The following is a 23,501-nucleotide window of genomic DNA, read 5'->3' as shown; positions in this document are numbered from 1 at the left end:
CATAAGCTTTACTTGATGAAGATATTCAACTTTTTGCTCCTCCAGCAGTTCAGGTGTACTTTGACCTGAAGAACCAGGTACAGCGAGGAATTTGGGGGAAAAAGGTCCAGCTTCTGAGATTAGCTTTTGATTCTCCGTTCTTGTTATTTTCCCAGTAAGTTAATAGGTCAACATGTCATTTAGTTACCAAGTATCTACAGTACAAGGTGCCTTAAAGTGTTTACAGCATGCATAGATGCAATCAGAAGAATCTGTAGCATGCTAAATGCTATGCATTTGTACCCCAGGCTGGCCCGGAGCTCCTCACTCAGTAGACATCTGCGAGGGTCTGGAGGAGTGGCCTGGAGGTCAGGACGCCTTCCACCCATCTGACACAGAGGAGGAGCTTTTAGTGCAGCTGGTGAGTCCTATTATAGTCTCATTGGATACAGGGCTAGATATCTCATTATACTGAAGCCTGTGGTACCCCCTTCTGTAGATGTGGTACCTAAGAGGTAACACCCTCTAACACTATTATTATTAAGCATGAAACAATTCCCCTTTATAACGATAACCTCTATGGGTGTAGCGGTTTTATAATTGTCCAGAGCAGTCACAGTGCAGTGCACATAGTCCCATGACAAATACGTCCAAAAAGAAAAGTGACAGTAATTACCTGCCAATCTTGGTGGCAGCAATGCTAACAAGTGTTTGCTAACCGCTATTAAACCACCATCGAAGAAAAGAAGTAGCTTAAATTGGATAGTAACGGTGGCAGCAGGCTGGGCAAGTAAACCCAAACATCCCGCCTCCCAGCAACACTTTCCAAATCCTTCCAGAGCCGTGTTACTCAACTCTGCTCAACCGAAAGCCAAATTGCTGAAAAATGCCTTTGCAAGAGCCACAATCTTAGTGATGAAAAGTGGCAAAAATGAGTTAAAGTGGCCGTAAAAATAGGTTAAAGGTGGCTAAAACAGTCAAAAACTGGCAAAAAATGTGGTAAAAATGAGTGAAAAGTGAATAAAATGGGCAATAGGCAGCAAAAAGGTGGTAAAAATGGTCAAAAAGCAGCAAGTTAAAAATTGGCAAAAAGGGGGATAAAGATAACGTTTAGTGGCAAAAGGCAGCTTAAAAGGGAAAGAGTGGAATAGAAAAAGCAGGATGAAGTGTCAAAAACAGGTGAAAAGGGGCAAAAATTGGATAAAGGTGGTAAAAATGGGCTAAAAGCAGCAGAAGTAGATTAAAAGTGGTGAAAAATTCCAAATAAGTGCAATGGAATACAGACGAACAATAATATACAGACGAAAAATAAAGGTTGACAAATAACTGTGACCATTAAATCCTAGTGTATAAGCTAAGAATCACACTGATTAATATGACTTGCATATATAATTTCAGAGGTCAAAGTTTTTTTTTTTAAAGGTTTTCTTGGGGACTAATTTTTCAAAATAAGACATGAACAAGCCACAAATCATCACAATAGAGCCACATGGGTCTCAAGACTATTTAACTGACTCGTTACGATGCAAAGTAGCAGCAGTTCTGCCCTTTGTTCCATCCCCATGTCTGAACTCCTTTCTCTAAAACTCATTATGGCCGCTTGTATGTGCAATCCCATTCTTTTTGTCATTACCTAGAGCAGTGGTTTTCAAGTGGTTGAGTCACCGGACGAACTGTCAACTCCTCAAGGAGAGTTGCGATCCAAATTTTGGGGGATGTTTTGGTCTATCTGATGTATTTAATAAAAAATGGTAGAGCTTGGGCCTAAGACAGTACAAAAAGTGAAACAAAAACAATGAAATACGACAAAACATGCATGTTTTATAGAGTTTCATAGACAATTTGTTGCAAATCTTTTTCCAGGCACACTTCTGTGACCCACTGAAAAGGGCTTCGCGACCCACTTTTGTGTCTCAACTCACCAGTTGAGAACCACTGACCTAGAGTAATGACACTGAAAGCTTTGCCTTTCAGCTCAGCTCCCTCTTCACCACAACAGTAAAGCATAACACCTGCAGTACTGCTGAAGCTGCACCAACTGCCTGTCAGTCTTACCCTCCCTTTTACCCCCACCCATGACCAAGACCCAGAGAAATGAGGCAGTTAAGGTTGTTTGGGCATCTGATTAGGATGCCTCCTGGGCCCCTCCCTTTGGAGGTCCTCTGTCATGTCGAGCTGGGATTGATGCACTTATGAGTTTCAGGACTCATTATTGCACCACTCTATTCACATCTAAACCTGTTCAAGTTTCTGTCTGACCACCAGGTCAGTGTATTCACTTGGAACCCTTTTTAGACTCTCTACAAAAGTGATATTTTTGCATTTTGCTAGGTGTTATTTTTGGCTTCTATTGTGTTGTTTATAGTCTTATTTTTTTAAAATCTTTATTGGCTTTTTAAATAAAACACTTTGTAATTTCAGCTTTCAAGAGTTCTATAGCTATATAAAGAAATCTTTTCTTACTTTGTTCTTGATGCTTTTCTTGTCTTGCAGTCTCCAGGCAGATACAGGGCTTTGGCTGACTGTCTTCAAAATGGACCAGACAGCATTGCCATCAGATGTGGAGACGTTATCCAACTGCAGTGTGAGGACAACAGGGGGCGCTGGTGAGTTTTCAGTGAGTCAGCACACATTTATGAGGTGAAGCACCTTGTCATGGTTACTAAGTATCAAATCTACACTGCATTTGTGCATTTCTTCGAAGTAAGACAAGTTTCTCCATCCTTGCCATTGCATTTTATCTCCCCTGGCTTTTCTTCATCTTTTAGGTTGGTAAAAAATCTGAGTCGGCGATTGGAGGGCTACATAGCAGCAGCAAGCCTGCAGCAGATATTAGCTGACAGCAGTCGAGGACAGCGCTCTAGACTAAGGGGTAAGAGAAACAAACATGCCCCTGAGATTAAAAAAAAATATGATTTATCCTTACTTTTTCTCTCTTTTTGCTCTGCTTGAAACATCTGTTTGAATTTCTTTCAGATCCAGGGACCCCTAAAGCAAGAAAGCTCAGCTCTCCATAGATTCACAGGATGTGGTCTAATATTTTCCAGACAGAAGGAACAGACTGAGCCATAACTGACCAATGTCTTGTTCCCTGTTGTCCGTTTTTTCAGCACATTTCAATCATTGAAGAGGAACTCTAGAGATGTTATTTTTCCAGTTTTTGACTGATAATCTGGGCCAGTACTTTCAGACAGGGCAGGTTTGCTGTTACAAAGGGGTAAAGGCTCAGGAACTGTTAATCCCTACTGGAAAATCAACAGCTGACACCTGGATCCTGATTAGTCTTCCTCTTTTCTAAGTAGTGACGTGTATCTTGTTCTCCTGGAGCTCCATCTGCAACACAAAGACATCAGGAAGTGTCGCTGTCACAATCTGTGGACTTTTTTCAGTCCTGTCTCGACCCGACAGCATCATCATTTTCTGAGTGTTTGCTCCTGTTTGTGTCAGTGTGTGCTTGCTGGATGGGAACCCAGGATTTGCCTGAAACTTTTTGTACATAGGTGTCATTTTTAACATTAACTGTACCTCAGTGTTTCATCTTTGTGTAGCCAGTTGACATTTTCCATTCATTGTATTTTTCTTAAATGTCAAACCTTAGGGCACCTTTTCTTCTGAGCAGTTTAGGAGTTAAAATGCCAAAATGTGCCATGCCATAATGCCTTTTTTATTCCTGCTCCTTTAGAGTCTGTTTGCTAAATCAAATACTCTTTTATTGCTTCGACCTGACCTCACAAATATTGAACCGGCACTTTAATGAGGCAGACGGACAATGGGGACTGAAAATGCGCCGTTTGTCTCCTGAATGTGTGCTTTGCTTGCTGCTTTACTGCTCTCATTGTGTATTTTTCCTTACTCACGCTGTGTTTCCTTTGTTTATTGAATCTATGATGTGTTATGGAGGCAGGGGAGACATACCCCCTGCCTGCAGGCAGCAGATGACATGTCACTGATGCTAATGTAAGACCCCGCAGACATGATGAAGATGGATGGTATTCCTCTGTGGCTGCCATAGATGAATTTTTGGCTTGTGCCACGGAGCACCAAACACCGTCATCTTCTCCGGGATCTTTTGAGAGCCTGATGTCAGTCATGCCGGAAAAAAAGGGAGAGTGAGGAAGAGTAAAAGAAAGAGGGAGATGTTGCGGCGTGTACTCTTCCTTCGCTGAGGCAGATTGTTTCCTCCAGCCCGGTTAATCTGGCTTCCCATTAAAAGGGATCATACAGCTAACATGAAATAAAGCCTCTGTGTTGAACGCTTAATTAAATATTGATTGCAGACTTATATGAATTTACCACATCAAATCGGGGTCCCAGTCGGAGGGCTGCCTTTGATTCGCTGTGTTTGATATGGAAATGAGTTTAGAAAGCAGCAGGGGCTGCTGTGCACTACACATTTCCTATGTTGTTAATTTATTTATTTTGCTGTCATGTTGTTCCTTCATATTGTGAGGTATCTGTGCAGTCCCCAAAGACATTACATCTCCATATCTACAGGAGTTAGGTTTCACCACACATCACATTCACATTTAATCCTTTTTTTTAACTTATAACACAGTATCATATGGTTTCTTTGTCGTTTTAATCCAAAATGCTGCAGATTTTTGCACATTTTTTCCACGTTGGAAAACAAAAAAAAAAGAACACCGGCTTGAATATCATAAATTCCTGATGAGCCAAGTAGCCTAAGCTTGTTGCTGAATGTTTCTTTAACATGTAAATGCATGGCAACTAAACAATTAGCAGGTTTTTATTGACACTCACTGTTCTAAACAGGCTTTTTTTTCTACCGCTTTGGTACTTAAAACGGAAGAAAATAAAACTATTTATGGCAATAACTTTAATTTCGGTAGCTTATATGTTTTAACAGTTATATGTTGGCTGAACAAAGCTGCTCTTTTTCATACACCCGTTTGTCGTTTTTGTCTGTTTCATTGTTTAAATGGAGTCCAACTGATGTAATAAAATTGTCAACACTTTTGTCCACCTGTGAGTTTTTGGTTGCTAAGTATTTTATTCAAGTGATTGAAACCAAACAAGGGAAATAATCATCAGAACAGCTGAAAATGAGCGTTCAGTAAAGCAAAATATAGAGTGCATTCATGGGCGTAGCACAGGGGAAAAAGGGTACTGATTACCCGGGCCCACAGTAGGGAAAGGCCCTTGAGAAGCCTGCAATGAAAAGTGTGTTTTTATTTATTTTTTCTTAGTAAATAGTGTCATTATTGAATCAAAAGCAAATAAATGAATTGGTCAACAGACTGAAATTTATAAATTTATTAAATAGTGTAAAATAATGCTAGTAAATTGAATTTAACCATAATAAAATTATTGCTCATAAATGGGGAAATTATGGTTAAAAAATACATTAAAATGCAGGGATATTTATAAAATGATGCAACATTTGTTGCTTGACAATCCGTGTATGTGTGATATTCTTTCTGGGGGCCCAAATCTTTTTCACGAATCAGGACACAGCATATTAGCATTAAACTCATTGAAGGAGAACTGAACAGCCCCAGAAATATTCAGATAAAATATCTTAGTTGCCCCCTTGTGCCTGGTTGAGGTATAGCAACTATACCTACCTAAACTATAGGGACTTTTAGAGGCTACAAAATTGCACACATTTGAAAGAATATTTTTTGAAGTATGTTATTAGACCAAAATTTTTCTAGTTTATTTAAAAGTTTGGCCCCAAAGCATCTATTTGGGAAAAAGCTAGCCCTGTACAAATGTAGTTGATGACCCCTGATCGAAACTCGGTACCCCGTAATTTCTCCTGATCATTGCAGATATATTTCTACACCTTGTCTGGAGTCCACCTGTGATAAACTGATAAGGCAGGATTTGGAAAGGCACATGCCTCCATATAGAAGGCCTCACAGCTGACAATGCATAAACCAAAGACCAGCAAAAACCAAGACATGATGTCAAAGGAGCCTGCAGAGACAGGATTGTTGACACACACAGATCTAGGGAAGGCATTTCTAGGAAACATTTCTGCTGCAAGGACGGTTCCCAAGAGCACAGAGCCTTCATAATTCTCACATGGAAGAAGTTTGGTACATCTGGCAGTGTTATTTTGGCAGCTATTTTTAATTTGAGCCTCAGTCTTAGTCTTTAGATGAAATGTCTTAGTTTTCGTCACATTTTAGTCTTTTGAATTTCTACCCTTTTTAGTTTGAGTCGACAAAAACTCAAAAACATTTCAGTCTAGTTTTAGTCCATAAAAAGCCCTCACATTTTAGGCTTGATTTTTAGTCCAAGCTTTTATTTTCTTACCTAAATCTGGTACCAAGTCATGCTAGTGTGTTCTGTGCACTCTGTCAAACCTGGGGTCCCTGCTTTCTACAGCTGAGAGGCAGAATAGATACAGCTGCATTGTTTTTTGACAGATTTACCCGCAGTGGAGAAATATCACAGATTTTGAACATCTGACAAAAACTACATTACATCCTTGTCTAGTTTTAGTCATCTTGACAAAAACTAAACTTATTTTTTGTCAGTTTTAGTAATCACAGATCTATTTTTGGTTAGTTGTAGTCTAGTTTTTGTCATGGAAAAAAGGATGTTAAACATTTTTAGTCATAGTTTTAGTAGATGAAATTAACACTGCATGCTGTTTTTACATCTTCCAAGAGCTGGTAGCCCAGCCAAACTGAGCAATCGGGGGGCCTCATTGAGAGAGGTTACCTGATGGTCACTGACTGAGATCCAGAGATCCTGTGTGGAGATGGGATGAAGTTCAGACGGTCAGTCATCACTGCAGACCGAGACTGGGCTTATGGCTGAGTGGCTCTCCCCAGTGAAGAACACATGAAAGCCTGCTTGGAGATATGAGGAGATTCTTCCATCTATCCACTTTGCCATAAAGCCCAGCTCAGTGGAGGCTACAGTGATGGTTGTCCTGCAACAATCCTGTCTCTGAGCTCTACAGGCAGTTCCTCTGACCTCGTGGCTTTGTTTTTGCTCTGTGCTCTATGCATTGTCAGCTGTGAGACCCTCTATAAAGAGGTGTGTGCCTTTATAAATCATGTCTGATTAATTTAATTTTTCACTGGTGGACTCCAGTCAAGGTGTAGGAACATCTCAGCAAGGAACAGCAGAAATTGGAGGAACCTCAGCTACATCTCAAGTTTTTGCAAACGGTCTGAATACTCATGTCTCTATTTATCATAAATTTGCAAAGATTTCTAAAATCCTGTTTTCACTTTGTCATGATGGGATACTGCGTGTAGATTTATGATAATAAAAATGAATTTTTCCCTCTGAAGCATCAGGCTGCAACATAACAAAATAGACAAGAGAAGTAAGTCTGAATACTTTCTAAGTGCACTGTATATACCCCTCAAATATTATTAGCAGGACTATATTATTAAATCTAATGCTATTTTTTCTTTTCAACAGTTTCTCTCTATGAAATATAGGTACTTTTACTAAAGTTATATATTTGCATTCTTTCTCCACATCTGTTGAGGCCTGGATTTACAATGAAACTGGGTGCCTCTGCTTTTTACTGCTTGTAAAGCATTTATTCACCAGCAGGTGGCAGCGATGTGCCTTCATGCCACTCTACACAATCAAGGTTTAACATGAATTGACATTCTGTTTTATATTATCCATTAATCATGAGTACTAAAGTAGTCTTTTAACAATACCAACTCATAATGTTCCATCTATTCATTCATGGCAACATAAATAATGTCTGGAATTTACTAAATTAATTAATTCTATAAATGTAAACTAGGTATTAATCTGACTTCTAAACGCCTTTTTTGGTAAAACACACACTTTTAGTACAAAAAAAATCCCAGAATGGATCAGGAAAGTAGATGTTTAGAGATTTTTTAGGCCGCTTTCTCGTACAGAGGTTATTGCAGTCTAAACTTTTGCCCTTCTGTGATTGTATCATCATCAGATTTGGGGATTTGATGCTATTTTTAGAAGGCTTAGGAAGTTAAAAGGGCATTAATCCTAAAATTTTGTTTTATTAGACGTGCAACACACTTGTAAACCAGTTCCATTTTCAAATCCATCATCTTTAACTCTCAGGGTCAGGCTCTTCCACATCCAAAGCCAGCCTGTGCTTTATTAATCCCATCACATGGTTGATCCAGCGGTAATACAGTGACACCCGCGTGTAAACACCATATTTCCCTTCTTTTGCACACTCCTCTCCCCAGCTCACAATGCCTGTCAGGAACCAGGTGTCTTGAATCCTGTTTGCGTGAGGGCCTCCGCTGTCTCCCTGACAGGCGTCTTTCTCCTCGTCATAGTATCCTGCACAGAACATGAAAGGGGTGATCCTGGAGCTGCTGGTGCGCTTACACTCTGTCTGCTCTGTGAAGGGAACCTCCACCTTCTTTAAAGTGTCAGCCGTTAATCCCAGGAAGCGTGTTCTGCCCCAGCCGCTGACTGTAGCCGGGGAGGATCGCTTCACCAGAGCCTCTGTGAAACTTTTAGGCCCGATGCAAATGGGTCTGACTCTGGCGGAGAAGGTGATGGGGGTCTTCAGGCAAAGCAGGGCGATGTCGTGGTTGTACAAGCTTACAGTGGCGTTGTAGCGGGGGTGTATGTGCTCCTCCAGGACTTCATAATCCTGCTCTGTGCCCTCGTTGATGTAGCTGTTGTGCTCTCCTGTAGACAGAGAAGACGTACAGGTGGTTCTAATTCTTAGGTTAAGACACCTGGGAGAGTTAAACTTCAATATTGTTGCCTCTCTGCAAGAGGAAATGTTATAGCTATGTAGTTTTTTTGGGCTCTTGTGTCCGTACTGTAGATGGAATTGGAAATCAGTGGAGAGGGGGGAAAAGACATGCTGGAAAGGAGTCACAGACTGGATTTGAACTCATGCTTTCTGCATTGAAGACAGCAGTCTCTGTACATATCGATGCCCCCTGTATGATTATTTTTAGAGTCTGTAAAGTCTGCTGCAGGGAGGGGGACAGTCAAAGCAAATGGCTGCACACTGCCAAAACGACCTTGGCTTACATTCACCGCAACAACTGCCCAGTTTGTGCCATGCATTTATCTAAGACATCGTCTCTCTCAGGATGGAAATACATGCTAGGACTTGTTCATTTCCCTTTTAAATGGTGGCACATTTGTAAGGAACATGCATTTGTGGGATGTGCAGCAGAGCTGAGTATGTGGATTGTGCCCATGAAAAATGTGCCAAATCTTCTCTGCCGATGCTGTTGCTATTGACCCTTGTTTTGAGCTTCTGATAACCCAAGGTGCAGAAAATCATTCCATATTTGGAGTGGTTTCATCCTCTGCCTCGTTTGTTTACGTTTGTTATGACACGTTTCAACTTTCTGATCATCTTGATAAAGTGAGATCAGAGCTGTGTGACTCTTAAGACCATTTAGAGAACAAGCATGTATCTTTATCAACACTACAACAGAGGGAAAAAAGCAGCAGCACAAACTAAATTCAGCATGACAGTGATCAGATAATGATGCAGAGGGAAATACTGATATTTAATATAATACTAAATATTATATTTAGTAGGAGTAAAGTCATGCAGAAGCTATTATGTTTAATGTTTATGTTTGCTCTCAAGCCTTAGCCACACATATACCTTTCATCTGTGTCAGAGGGTTCCAAGTATTAGACTGATCCCACCTTGAGACTTTTGGGCTCCAACTCCCCAAGAATGAATGGACATGACGCGTCTGACACTAGGTAACAGCTGGACTGAGGTTTTAAGTTGGGTCATTAAATAAAAGTCCAGAGTGCACTCGCAGTGCTAGATATGCAATGGTTTGACAGAAGTGGAACTGAGTCTTACCCAGTCTGATGAAGTAGGATCCCTGACCCTCCTCCAGGCAGTGAGCAGCTGTGATAATCCAGCGTTCACTGAGAATAGATCCCCCACAGAATAACTGACCACTAGGGCGAGCTATCAGGGCCACCTGGATAAAAGATGGAGAGAAGTTCAGGGTCCTATAGCTGCTTCTTTCTTTCTTTCTATCTAATGCTTTTCATGCATCAAACACTTCCTACACATACACTACCTGCCATGGGATCTCTCCTGGAAGCACCACCCTGCCCCCCACAATGCGTTTTCTAGGCCAGGACTGCTCCTCAGTGGGGGCCTCAGCATCTCTGTACATCTCCAGGGGGAGTTTCTCTACAGCTTGGTTTCCTTCAGAGTCATCTGCTGCTACAGGAAAGTCTGTGGTGCTGGCTGGAGTTGAAGGAGGAGATGTAGTCGTGGGTATATCGGACAGTGAAGTGATGTTCTGCAGGCCGAGCAGAGACCTCGAGAGTACTCCGCTGAAGGTTGTCAGAGCGGTTCTCCCACAGGGAAATTCAGCTAATGATGTTAGAAAAGAGGGGTTACATTAGGAGTAATCAGGAGGATGTTAAGGTGAGAGTTCATAAAAAAAGGTTGATACCGTATGCTTCACAGCTCTCGCCGTCCTGCATCAGCCTGTATCCTTGTGCACACGAGCACTTTGCTCCGAAGGTTCCCATGGTGTCACAGAAGTGCATACAGCCTCCGTTATTCACATCACACCTTTTTGCCATGACTAAGAAGAAAAATGCATATTAAACTATGTACATATTAGTGATTATTGCTTTAAGACAGACTTGAAAACTGTGAACTTTTCCTTTACACCTTCTAAGCTGTCAACCAGATGCATGATTCAGGTAGACACAGACAGGACTCACAGTGAGGGCACTTTAGCTGCTGTTTTTAGACACTCATAAAAGAACAAACAGTCTAATTCTGGGACCTAAACAACAAAGAATCCTCAGGCGATTGATTTGATTTAGAAAGCTTAAAAAAGCATCTGGATGATTCTCCTTTGAGACTGAGATCTGATCAGATTTGATCTCATCTTTGGATCATGTAGCATAAAAATCACATTTCTTTCGATGACACTGTTACAAAAATAGAGACATTTACCAATCCCACAGTTTCTGCCAGTGAAGCCAGGCTGACATGAGCAGGTGTAGAAGCCAAGCTGGTCCTGGCATGAGCCCTGGTTCAGACACGGGTTTGATTGACACTGGTTTCCATCTGAAGAAATCCAGACACAGAACCTCAGCTCAAACAGTAAGCTCATTTTGCACAGCTTAAGCGAAGTTTACTCAAGGAAAAGGATGAAAGATTGATTTTTGTACATAAAAGACTGTCTAGGGAAGCAATGATTAGAAATCTCAGAGAGAAAACTAGACCAAAGCATGGTCCTGCTGTTGCTTAGTCCTACATGTGTCCTCTATCCTCCTAAAAATCTCTCACAGTCACTCACCACACAATAGATTAACTGTGTATGTTACTATTGCTCCAGTTACCATTATTTTATGATCACAACAAAAGTAGAGGGAATATATCCGTCTATTTTCCAGGGCTGGGTTGCAGTAGCAGCAGAGTCAACCCAGATATTCCTGCCCCCCATTTTCCTGCCCCTCCTGGGGGATTCCAAGGCGATCCCAGGCCATATGGGATGTATAATCCCTCCAGTGAGTTCTGAATCTGCTCACAGGTCTCCTCCCAGGTGGATGTGCCAGGAAGACCTCCACAGGAAAGGAATCCTGATCAGATGCCCAAACCACTTCGATCCACCCATCCGGGAATTGTCACCTTTTCATGGCATAGGAGTTTTCATCTCTCTGTGAGCCTGAAAGCTGTGTTGTCAGGGGAATCACTTGCATTGAGAGGTCACTGATGGAAAAACTGGTCCAGGGGGAGGCTCCTGACTAGGGGCTGTTTAAACAAGACTCTTCTGGGAAAAGAGTCAGGGGCGTCCCCCCTGAAACTAGGCCTGGGGGGAGCTTAGTGTCTGGAAGTTGGGCATCTCTCTATGGGGCCTAGTCAGGCTCAGCCCAAAGGACACGAAGCTGCCACTCTGCGGCCCCTCCACCTGCAGGGATTGGCGCAGGGACCAGGTGCAAAGCAGGCTTGGCAGAAGGCAAAGGTGGGGACAATCACTGTTTTTGCGTTGCATGTTATGTATTAATAGATAGGACTTTTCAATGCAAGGCAATCAGAGTGACAAGACAAAATGAGGTGGTAGACATGTGTAGCTCCAGTGCTAACCTGAGCTAGGCTAGGACTGCCATAGTGATGGTGGAGCTTGTCAGTGGCTAAAATTCAACGGGAACGTACAAAAACATATTTTCTGCTAAGAAGAGCTTTCAGTGTGTCTCTTTACTGTTGTTTTAACAAAGAAATGTGGTCAAGATCTGATTAAAATGCTGCTTTTCCACAGGTACATCCAAGCTAATCACTACCCTGACTGCAGCCATTGTGGACAGTGGCTTACAATACAACTAAACCCAAACCATAATGATCATAAACTCATGCTAAAGCAGGTCTGGAGAAGAGTGAAGACGAAAAGCTTTCAGTGCTTTTCTTTGCTCTTTATTTAGTGAAGAAATGTAGTCCAGTTCTGTCCGAACCGTCAAACGTAGATTGGAGCTTTGACAGATGGATTTGCCTTGTAAAAGACGTGGATTCTGGCAACTGCTTTGCAAAGTTACCTTTCCCATGAGAAAGACAAATCTAAAGCCATGCATACACTGTGGTTCCAAACCAACTCTTTGACAGTCTTGCTGGAATGCCAGCTCATTCTATGTGACTGAATCACACAAACAGCATCACCATCCGTGTCAGATGGAGGAATATTTCCTGCTTGTTTATTTCCTTTAATATAGCACGGATGGGGAGGGCATTAGAAATTCAGTCCTACTATTGCCATGATGATTTAAGATGCTCTCTGACAATTTACAAAGGAAAAAATACACCATAGTTGAGGATTCTGCTCAAGGTTCTGCACCACTGGAAGTGTCTGGAGACATAAGACCAAAATATCAAACATGTCAGAAATCCATTCAACCAGTCAGTAGCAGCTAGTAGAGCCATAGTTGGGTCGTGGTTGGCCATTGTATCCCTCTGTACACGGCACGACAAACAACGACCTGACTGAAAATTGGTGCGACTTCCAAGCGAGTCTTAGGACTCAAAATTCATGGCTGAATTGGATGAAATTTGCACAGTGTACCCCTGGCTTAAGACTATTTCAAAATAATGAAATAAATGTAGTCCTTCTGCCTCTCCACTCTACAGGGACTTTTCAAGGTCTAAAACTGGACCAAAATGTTTTTAGTTTTCGCCAACTAAAACTGGACTAAACCTCTAAAGCAGGGGTGTCAAACTCAGTCACAGCAGGGGCCGGACTCTGGATTCAGGACTAACCTGAGGGCCTAACAGGGTCACCTTTTTAACCAGAAACTGTCAACCTTACTTCATTGGTAATAAAATATAAAAAAATAAACGGTGACGATGATAAATGATTTTGACATTTAAAAAGGTAAAAAAGATAAGTTTAAAGGCTCACAATCTGAGAAAGGCACGTTTTTAGTTCAAAAAGGTCAAAACATCAAATTGAAATTGAAAAATAATGTTGTTTTTAATGGCAAATATATTAGAAAGAAAGTCAAAATCACAAGTTTAAAAGGTGAAAATATGAAATAAATTTGTAGTCATAAAATTAAAAGTCAAAATATGATTCCAAATTTTAAATTGTGAGTCTACAAGGTCAAACTATGGGATTATGAAATCAAAGTTTGGTGTTAAAAATATGAGGTAAAATACAAAATAATTGGTTAAAAAGATCAAAATATCACTTGAAAATTAGAATCATTAATCTTAAAGCTCAAAATATTATATAAGAAGTCAAAATTATGAGTTTAAATGCTCAAAGTATGAAATAAAAAGTCAGAATCCTTAGTTTGAGTCCTAATTGTGAGATACTAAATTGAAGATGTGAAATTAAAACACAAATTTGTTTCTCTTCCCACATTCCTGACTTCTTATTTAAATATTTTTACTCCTTACTTTTTTAGATTTTATGACTAAACAAGGATATCTTAAATCATCAAGGATAAGTTCACATCTTTATACGTGAGGAAATCTGCAGACCTCATACTGATGGGCCAGTAATAACAGAAATATGAGATCATCTTGCGGGCCAGATTTAACTGTTCCACAGGCCAGATTTGGACCCCAGGCCTTGAGTTTGACACCTATGCTCTAAAGGGTAGAAATAACTAGAATATGGCCAGAAATACTGAAACTTTTATCCTTAAGGCTAAGACCAAAATTAGAAATAGTGTCAAAATTAACACTGGACTACAGGTTGTATAGTAATTCCAAATTCTGAAATCCTGTCTTAAGGTCATATATGAAAAAACTGTTGCAAAAGGTGGTCGATGGGTTAAAGTGAGCATCTTTATCTCATGACAGAACCATGACAAATGTCCATTTAGGCAGTACTTGGCACTGGCAGGCCAGACCTGGCCCACTAGCCACCATTTAGAGACCACTGCATTAGACAAAGAAATACTCATCTACAGCAGTCATTCAGCCTTACCTATGTATCTGGCCCAGAACTCCATCTAGAATGCAGAGTAAAGCCTTTAGGTAAAGCTGGTCAAACAGAATGTTTGAAGTTAAAGACTCAAAGTAAAAGTACTTACTGTCTTTTCATCATTCTCAAAGATCTCCCTGGCCTCCTCCAGGTTACACACTTCCTCTGTACACTCTCTCTCCAGATCTCCCTCGAGTATCTCCTCGAACACTCCGGTGTTGGCGCGTTTGTGTCGTTGCAGTACATTGTCTGCTGCTGGAGCCGGCAGAAACACCAGGCCTGAGGCTGGAGCTGGGGCTAGAATAAAGCACAGAAAATACATAGCCACACTTCTATTCACATTGTGTTTATGTAACTTTTTTAACAGGTCAGAACAACAAAGAGGAGATTATTCACTGGATACTAATAAAAGAATTGAGGAATCAATATTACAGGCAAAAAATGAGACATGAAAAGTGTTAGTAAAAAGACATTCATACCTCCATAGCTGAGCTGACAGTCTAAAAGCAGCAAATATAAGAAAGACAAAGACAACAGGTCCATTCTAAACACTTCTGGTACACTGACACACTAATGCTGGGACATCAATCCAAAGTACAGACGTCTGTTTGCACATGAACACCCACAGAAAGAAAAACAACATTGACTCAGTCTCTAAAAAGGCCAGTGTGTCAACATCAACACGCAATGAGAAAAATTCTGCTGGATCTCAAGAATGTTTACGTCTGTTTGTAATTTAATAAACATCGGTGAAATACTGAGCTCTCCAAGAATAAACTCATCAAAGTACAAATTACCGTTACTAAAAGTCACTGTGTTTCTATCCAAACCTCAACACAGGCTGCTGTTTTCCCAGCTCCAGCTCCAGGGTTCATTTGAGGTTATTTATTGTATCGTCTTATGCAAGAAGAATTACATAATGTGACATGTATTTTCCCCCAGAGGTTATCAATCACCTAAAAAGCTAGTCATAAAAACAGCTATGTGCATATTTCATATCTTTGTTATACAAATGCCCAAGGCTGCATCAACGTGAAGCTTCTAGAGGTGGAAAAAGTACAAGAGTACAATACTCAACTAAAAACTTACTGTAAAAAGTACTGTCCTATAGATCTACTTAAGTAAAAGTAAAAAGCAATGTTTAAAGTTTTCTTTATGTACTAAGTAGGAACTGAGGAGTAAAATATGATCCATGGCTAAGAAAAACAAAAGAATAGATCTCCAACCAGGTTATTCAGGTAAAGTCACACCTCTAAGTAAAACACAGCAATATTCTCAGTGTCAATCAAACTCATATAGAGTTATATTTAACACTTTAAAAGAGTCTTTATTTGTCCACACTACATATAGTTAAACTAACTTTGCAAGGATCAAATATTTTGCAGTATGACAGAGGTGCATAATCTTGCAAAGCAGATGGATATGCCCGTTTCTGTGTTTCTCAGTGGCAAATCCATCTTGCAAAGCTCCCGTCTGAACAGTTTGGACCTGGTTAGAAAGTGACAGGACCAATCAGCATCAAGGGGCAGTACTTTCGGGCATGCGGGGCATGATGTAGGCAAGCAGCGACAAGAGATCGGTGCAATTATGGCGGAAGACATTAGCGTGGATCCTGCCAGCGCCAGCACCAGTTTTATCAGAACTTGACATTTCTTCATTAAAAGAAGAACAAAGTTCAGGACCAATCAGCGTCGAGGGGCAGTATTTTTAGGTGCAGCAGAGTCCTGACGTAGGCAAGCAGCAAAAGTCATGTACTGACATGTCTACAGTTGCCATGGTTCGCGTTATGCAGTTCTCTATGGAGTTTACTCCTCGGTAGCGGCACACTTGGTAACGGCTACATCACATGTTTTGTTGCTCTGATTGGCCCGTAAAGATGTGACAGACAGAACATTCATCCAGTCACCCTCCGAGCATTTTTTCAAAGGCTCTGCCCTTTCCCAAACACCGTCTACGTAAGGTTTTCAAGATGGCGCAAGGTGCAGTGACTACTGAAATTCTGAGGAAAGAGCAAAGCAGAGAGTCATCCTCATAGCAAGGCAATGCTTTCTGATGAAGAATATGCATGACATGTCCTATAAAGTCACATAAATGAAGTCTAACTCAGTGGGTAACTTCACCCATGGTGCTAATGAGTTTCATATTTAATGTTGTGTACAACAGCTGTTTTGGGATGTGACGGGCAATTGTTCTCTCGGGCTACAGAGGTGGAAAAAGTACACAAGTATTATACTCAAGTAAAAGTACAGCTATTCTGGTTAAAACTTACGTCAGTAAAAGTAAAAGTACGGATTTTGAGCACTCAAAAAACTACTAGATGACAAAAATTACAGTAAATGTAATTAGTTACTTTCCACCCCTGGGAGCTTCTACAAAACATTACACTTCAGTACACATTTCTGCACGTAACCATGCTGTGATGTTGTACCTGATTAGGCTCTCTAATACAGCCTGACGAAGATGAGAAGATGCAAGAGATGTAAGCGTAGTTGTAATCTGCTACAGGAACTCTCTACATGTGTGCACCAGGTCAGTGAGTTATCAATAAAAACATCTAGATATTCATATGAGGAGAACTGTATGATGGTTTGGCTGTGGATGATCAGGTGTGTGGTCTCTGACTCCCCTCAAGTTAAACACTGTCTCCTCTGTTTTACTGACAATTAAAACCAGACGGTTTTCATCACACTAATTCAAACATTTCAGAGATGTGAGAGGTAGACAGATATGTCTCTGTTCTTTTTCAGTAGTGACAGAATTACAGAGCCATCTGATAAAAACGTCGACATTCATCAGTTTATAAAGTCATGAGAACAGGTGAGCTGACACGGTCTTCAGGGGCTCCTGTGCTCAGGGTTAAGTTCTGATAAAGAGCCATTAACACTGACCTGCTGTTTCCTATTAGTTAAAAAAGGAATAGTTCGTCCCTTTCAGCACTTTGTTTCATTTCACCACTGCTCCTTAATGTCTCATTAAGCTCAGGGGATGAACCAGAAGTCATCTGCACCTTGTGGTACCAAACCTTTACCTTTTTACTGTCCTCTTATTTCCTTCTGAATCCATTACAAGTTCCTTTTTCTGTGGTTAAGTTCTTATACGAATTGCCAATCCCCTTGAAAAAGCAGGTCTGTATCCAAACAGTTTAAGACAATCAAAAATGAATTTTTGAATCAAAATAGTCAAATTTTAAAATGTGATAAAATGATGCAGTTAACTACATAAATTCTAAAATTAATCACAATAAAAAATCTTTCAAATGCCCTAATGATAATAAGTGTGTTATACATGGCTGCACCTGCTAATACCACACACACTGTCACCATTATAACTGCCATTTTAGCCACAGATGCCTCTCATTTGTTGTTGTTTGTCCCAACCTCTCTCTTTCTATCTCCCTCTGTCCTCTCATGATCCCAACACAGCTTCAGCAGATGGCTGTTCAGCACGAGTCTGATTCTGTTTGAGTTTTTCCACCAGTTAAAAGGACGTTTTTCCTTCACACAACAACTCTGTATCTTAGTGTTGTCATGATGGATAGATAATGAGTCTCTAGTTAATATAAAGAGCTTGGTGTAGACCTGCTTGTGTTGTGAAGTGTCTAAAGATGACATTTGTTCTGAACTGATGATACATGTAAAGATTGACTGATAAATCTAAGTCAGACACATTTTAACCACATGTGCAATTTAATGTTGCTCTTCTGTATTCAGTCCTGAAAAAATCAATACAATCTTATGAAATGTAATTTGGGCTTTTGACCACAAGATGGCAGACATGTACCTCAAACTATATACAACATGGCAGCAGAGGTTAGTGAAGAGGGACATACCATCATTTACCATTGGAGAAAAGAGAAAGTTTAGTTCAATTAGAGGTGAAGAAAAAACGAAAAAGTAAAAGAATCTTCTTTGAGAGATATCCACAACTACAAGACACAAAGAGGCCAGAAAGGAGAGTAAAGTACGTTTATATACAGGCCCACCCACAGAAGAGACCGAGGCCCTGACAAACCCAGGTAACGGCCCTCCCCAGTGTCACTTATTGATGTTAGTAGATGTGTCCTGGATCAGTAGCATTGATACTCACATCCTGGTTAACAGTTACCTTGAAGCTGAAAGTGCATCAAACTATTATTTAGCTCTGTTGTTGAACTTATTTATTCCTGCAACTTTTATCTTTTTTCCACCACTTTTGCCAGCCATTTTGTCACTTTTAACCCATTTGTGCCACTTTTTGACAATTTTGTCCCATGTTTTTTCATTTTCAATCAATCTTTGCCTCATTAATGCTCCCTTAACCCATTTTTGCCACTTCTTTTGCCACTTTTAGTCAATTTTTGCAGCTTTTTGCCCGTTGTTGCCATTTCTAACCCATTTTGCCACCTTTTCCCCCTGTTTTTTCTCCATAAAAAACATATTCTGCAAATTTTGTTGCCAATTTCAACCCAATTTTTCAACTTTTAACTAATTATTGGTGTTTTTTGTCATTTTTTTCCTGTTTGTTTCTGTTTGTTTTCAACCAATTTTTGCCATTTCTTTTGCTACTTTTAAACCATTTTTGCTGCTTTTTTTGCTCTTTTCAAAACATATTTTGCTATTTTTCATCTTCTTTTTGCCACTTTTAACCAATTTTTACAACTTTTGCCATTTGTAATTTTATTTCTTTGCCTCTTTTGTCCTTATATGCCATTTTCCCACTTTTTTTTGCCACTCTTAACCTGTTCTTCGACTTTTTCTCCATTTTTTGGGGCTCTTTTCTCAATTATTTCATCTTTTTGCATTTAATCTGTCCCATTTTTTTTCCGATTTATTTTCCGTCATTCTGATGTGTGTGGACATCATGGCCTTGCTATGAGGTGAGACACTGCTTTACTAATTGTTTAGTTCAGTTTGCCCGGCCACATAATTAACATCAACAAAAAAAGGGTAATCCTGTTTAAAGAAGGCTTACATTTTTTAAAAAGGCAACAGTTTACAACAGCATGACTAAGAGAAATTCATGTTTTGTTGCTTTGATAAGAGTGGTTATTATTCAGGTTAATCATTAAATGGTGTTTTCACAACTTAATTTTACAACGGACCAGGACTTTGCTGACATCCATGAGCCCACAGTTTGCCTAAGACCCAGAAAGCTCTCCTCTTTATCCCCTCGTATCGGCGGCTTCAGGCCCACCCACAGGATTGGCGAGGCCCCAGGGAATGGGCCCTTCACAGCTGTGATTTATTGATGTATTTGTGTTGGATCAGTAGCATCGGTGCTGGGATGCATCCTGGAAAACAGCAACCACATTTTGGAGGTGAAGTGAGTGTCATGCTTGTATCGGGTATGGATGTTAAGATTATTTATGTGTTCCACTTTTTGACTCTGTTCGACACTTTTTCGACACATTTTTTCCACTTTAATTTTCCACTTCAAATCAATTTTGCTCCTATCAACCCCTTCTCACCACCTTTTCTGCCTATTTTTTTGCCACTTTTAACCCTTTTTTGCTACTTTCTGCTCATTTTTGTCCTCTGTTAGCCTATTTCCCCACTTTTAACCTATTATTGACACTTCAACCCATTTTTGCCCCTTTCCACCAATTCTTTTTGCATCTGTTGACCCAATTTTGCCACTTTTAACCAAGTTTGCCACTTTTTAATCTAATTTCATCACATTTTCTGTCCATTTCTCACTTTTTGAAGCCATTAATTTTTTTTCACCACTTGTCTGTCCACTTTAAACCCATTTGTGCCACTTCAGACCCCTTTTCACCTTTTTTAAGCCCATTTTGTCCATTTTTGCCATCTTATTCAGCTGAAAAAAAAACCCAGAAATATGGTTAACCATGATTTTTCTTAACTCCACGGGTCGCCCATTTAGCTAGGCCCCAGAAAGCTCTCCCCTTTATCCCCCTTATGGGCGTGTGGCCTTGTCCATACAGGAGTTTGCACCTTATATACTTAACTGTTATAGAACACAAGAGAGCTGATTTGGTGTGATTTGATTTGCATGTCAAATAAAAAATGTTGTTGCAGTTTTTTTTCATCTAGAAAGGCCTTTTTGAGTTGTGGGTTCACACGCAGACATTGTGGTAGTAGAGGGAATGATCTGAAGTTGGTGCTGATTCAGCATGCCAGCTGAAGATTTAACTCTGGTGTCACTTTGTGGTCTGGCGTGGAAGAGGCAGCCCATCACCGGCTCTGAAATCCCCCCACAGGGAGTCCAAAGTCTTCTCAAGTGTTGGCAACTATTGACTGGAGGCATTTATATTTCATTCAATCGTTCAGGGGCTGAATTATTCATACCTGAGTAATTAAGACTGTCTGCTCAATACAGGAACTTCTCCATCTCTCCCAGCCAAGATGGATAGCAGAAAAAAGCAGGTATAGTGCATTCACTGACACGTTAGGGAATATAAAAATGTATTTAATGCAGAACTTTCTAAATGTTTTCTGAATCTTTGCACAGATTTTCTACTAGAGACGTAAGCACGGCTGTCTGCCAACACTACTCTTCTGTTGTTGAGTCATATTTCTATATGTGAGTCTGTTGCTTAGCTCTGTTTAGAGTCTGTGTGCTTTAAAACCACAATGACATACTTTCCACATAGTCTCTGAGCCTTGTTTAACAGCAGACCGGATGCACACCCGTGATGGGGCTTACAGGAGAAAATAGCAACAATGCTTTTTTGCTTTTAGCACTGAGGTGATGTTTTGTTCTTCATGCACACAAACAAGACCATGTTAAACGTATGCATGGACGGAGAGCAGGAAGTCAGATTGTCTGTGACTGACTATTGATTGGGGAAGCTCGCGCTGTCATCTCCGTCTCCTCTTTTTCTTTGGCAGCAGTGCACAGCTGGGGAGTCTGCGTCGGCTCCAATTAGATTAGTCAGTGCAGCAGGGGATGGAGTCAGGGCCTCGCACATAATAAAAACTCTGATGCTTGCTCATTGCTATTGATTGTTACTCTGCAGCCCAGATCTGAGTCTTTCATCAGGGACATAGTGTCATTTGCAGAGGGCTTATGTTCTGCTCTGGTAAAAACCTTCTTCTTATGAATGAGAGTGTTTGTAGAGATAAAGAAAAGAGCAGCAGGACAGCGGCAAACATCTGTGATAGGTCAAATACAAAGTCATGATCCAATTCTTTCTAGTCAAACTAGAAAGAATAAAAAGAGAATTTGAATCTGAGGAGCATGCAGAGAGAACAGACCTTTGCAGCTCAGTCTTTTACCTAATGCAAACATGCCAAACAATTATGTGTAGCTATATTTTAAAAAACATCATGAATCTTCCCAAAGGTTGCCTAAGTGTTCATCATCTCAGCTGCAATTATTTTTAGTATTTTTACATTGCCAACGGTATTTTGTACATAAACAATATGGAAAAAAGCATTCAGCTGCCTGACCATTACACCAAAACAGACTGTAATAGTTACAACTATGTATTAGAACCAATTTAGAAAAAAAGAGGACCTGCTTATTTTCAAGACTAGGCCAGACTATAAAGTTAAAAATACAACCACTGTCTTCAGTTTGATTTCTTGGGATTTTTTTCTACTTTACACTCTTGTAAATTTAGGATTTTAAAAACCTGAAATTTCTGAGTTTCTAGTGTCAACATTTAAAACCTTTTAAACTTAGAAATTTCATTTTTTGCTGGTATATTTAAAACTTTTTAAACAATGACAGTCTGAGTCTGAATACTTGTGAACACAATAATCTTTTAAAAAATGCTTTTTTGCATTTATAGAACAGATTCTCTTATTTTTTTCATCTTTTAGGTTGGCCCAATTCTTTGTTTTTCTAATCACAGTTTTAAAAGATAAATATGTACATCTAATTTTGACAACATCAGAGCAGACAGGGTCCCGTGCCACCCATGACATATTTGGCGCCCCCCCAAGGGGTGCCCGGACCCCAGGTTGGGAACCACTGTTACAGATGGTGGTGATGTCATAGTCATAGATTATAGTCTTAGCGTACTGTACAGTTTGTATCATGGTTCACTGAGATTGTCACAGACTAGCTTTCAGACTTAACATTCTATCTTTTTTAAAGTCAGCTTAGCTGCTTTAATACACACCAGCTAATGCATTGGTATGATTCACTAATAAAACCATTCTGAGCAAAAATCTGGACTACCTTCTCTTTGAACCTTAAAAGATTGCATCCATAGTGCTTGTTCATTAGACACTGTGTTTCTTATTTCTAAAATGAGAAAGAAAGATTTTAGCTATTTAAGACTTTTGTAGTCTATAATCTAATTTTAAACTTAGTCCCCTTGAATGTTTTTAAATTAGGGCTGTCCAATAAATATGAATTAAAATTTCAATTAATCTCTAAATTTCAGTTTTAATCACTGGTAACATTCTCCCATTTTTATTCCACTATTTTGCATTCAAAACTCTTTTGTTTCTGTCTGGACTTGGGTACTTTCTTTAACTATGGTTGACTAACTTCTTGTTTGGGAGTTAATCTCCTTTTATTTTATTTTGAAAGAAACTAAGAGAGTTCAGGTAGATTGAAGACTGTGACATGAACTTCACCACAGAAAAGAGAACATTTTATGGGATGAAAAGGAATAAAGGGAACCGTAAAAACAGGATTTTTTTGATAAGACAAGCTGCAGATGGCTTTTGACTTGTCCACTGATCTGTCTGAGAGTTTATTTTTTAAGTAAAATAAAACATTAGGAGTGGCAGAAGAGCTCAGTGGTAGAGCACTGGAGTGCAGATCAAGAGGTCCCCAGTCCAAGCCTGGGTTAAGTCTTTATTCATTGGTGCAGTGTTTAAAAAAATCTAGGTGCTGGTTTGGCTCAATGTGTAGAGCAGGTACTTATATAATAAAGCTACAATCCTCAACAATCCTCATTGCGGAATCAGTTCCTGTTCACAGCATATTTGATGCATGTCTTCCCCTACTCTCTCTCTCCATTTTTCCTGCCTCTCCTCAGCTGTTCTATCAAAATAAAGGCAAATAGATAAAACCTTAAAAAGAATAAAAAAGGGAGAGATTAGGGAGCAGAGTTGGACTTATTATACATCACTGAGTCTGCAGGGAGACGCTGCAGTGGTTTAACCAGAGTGTGCTGAAAGGGACAATAAAGCATGCAATCCAAAAAAGTAATGCACTAATCATAGACCTTAATTTATT

The 23,501-nt window shown here is 39.9% G+C and overlaps 2 protein-coding genes across 2 annotated transcripts in view; one reads left to right on the top strand and one right to left on the bottom strand.

Annotated features, from left to right (window-relative positions):
• Nucleotides 1-4,955, top strand: part of mcf2a (MCF.2 cell line derived transforming sequence a) — a 38,448-nt gene extending 33,493 nt beyond the window's left edge. The window contains exons 27-30 of the mRNA XM_041798247.1: nt 288-400; nt 2,473-2,585; nt 2,748-2,851; nt 2,956-4,955. Of these exons, the coding sequence (XP_041654181.1) occupies nt 288-400; nt 2,473-2,585; nt 2,748-2,851; nt 2,956-2,996 (371 nt within the window). The 3' untranslated portion in view covers nt 2,997-4,955. The remainder of the gene's footprint in view (nt 1-287; nt 401-2,472; nt 2,586-2,747; nt 2,852-2,955) is intronic.
• A 2,017-nt stretch (nt 4,956-6,972) lies between these two features.
• f9a (coagulation factor IXa) lies at nt 6,973-14,958 on the bottom strand. Its single transcript, XM_041797812.1, has 8 exons — nt 14,843-14,958; nt 14,473-14,660; nt 14,367-14,391; nt 10,898-11,011; nt 10,383-10,517; nt 9,999-10,300; nt 9,773-9,896; nt 6,973-8,616 (listed from the first exon to the last, which is right to left on the bottom strand). Exons 1-8 carry the CDS (start codon nt 14,904-14,906, stop codon nt 8,021-8,023), a joined length of 1,548 nt encoding a protein of 515 aa, XP_041653746.1. The 5' UTR covers nt 14,907-14,958; the 3' UTR covers nt 6,973-8,020.
• Between the last annotated feature and the right edge of the window lie 8,543 nt (nt 14,959-23,501).

This window comes from Cheilinus undulatus, linkage group 10 (assembly GCF_018320785.1).
Source record: "Cheilinus undulatus linkage group 10, ASM1832078v1, whole genome shotgun sequence".
Lineage (NCBI taxonomy): Eukaryota > Metazoa > Chordata > Actinopteri > Labriformes > Labridae > Cheilinus > Cheilinus undulatus.
This window is presented reverse-complemented; position numbering and strand designations above follow the sequence as displayed.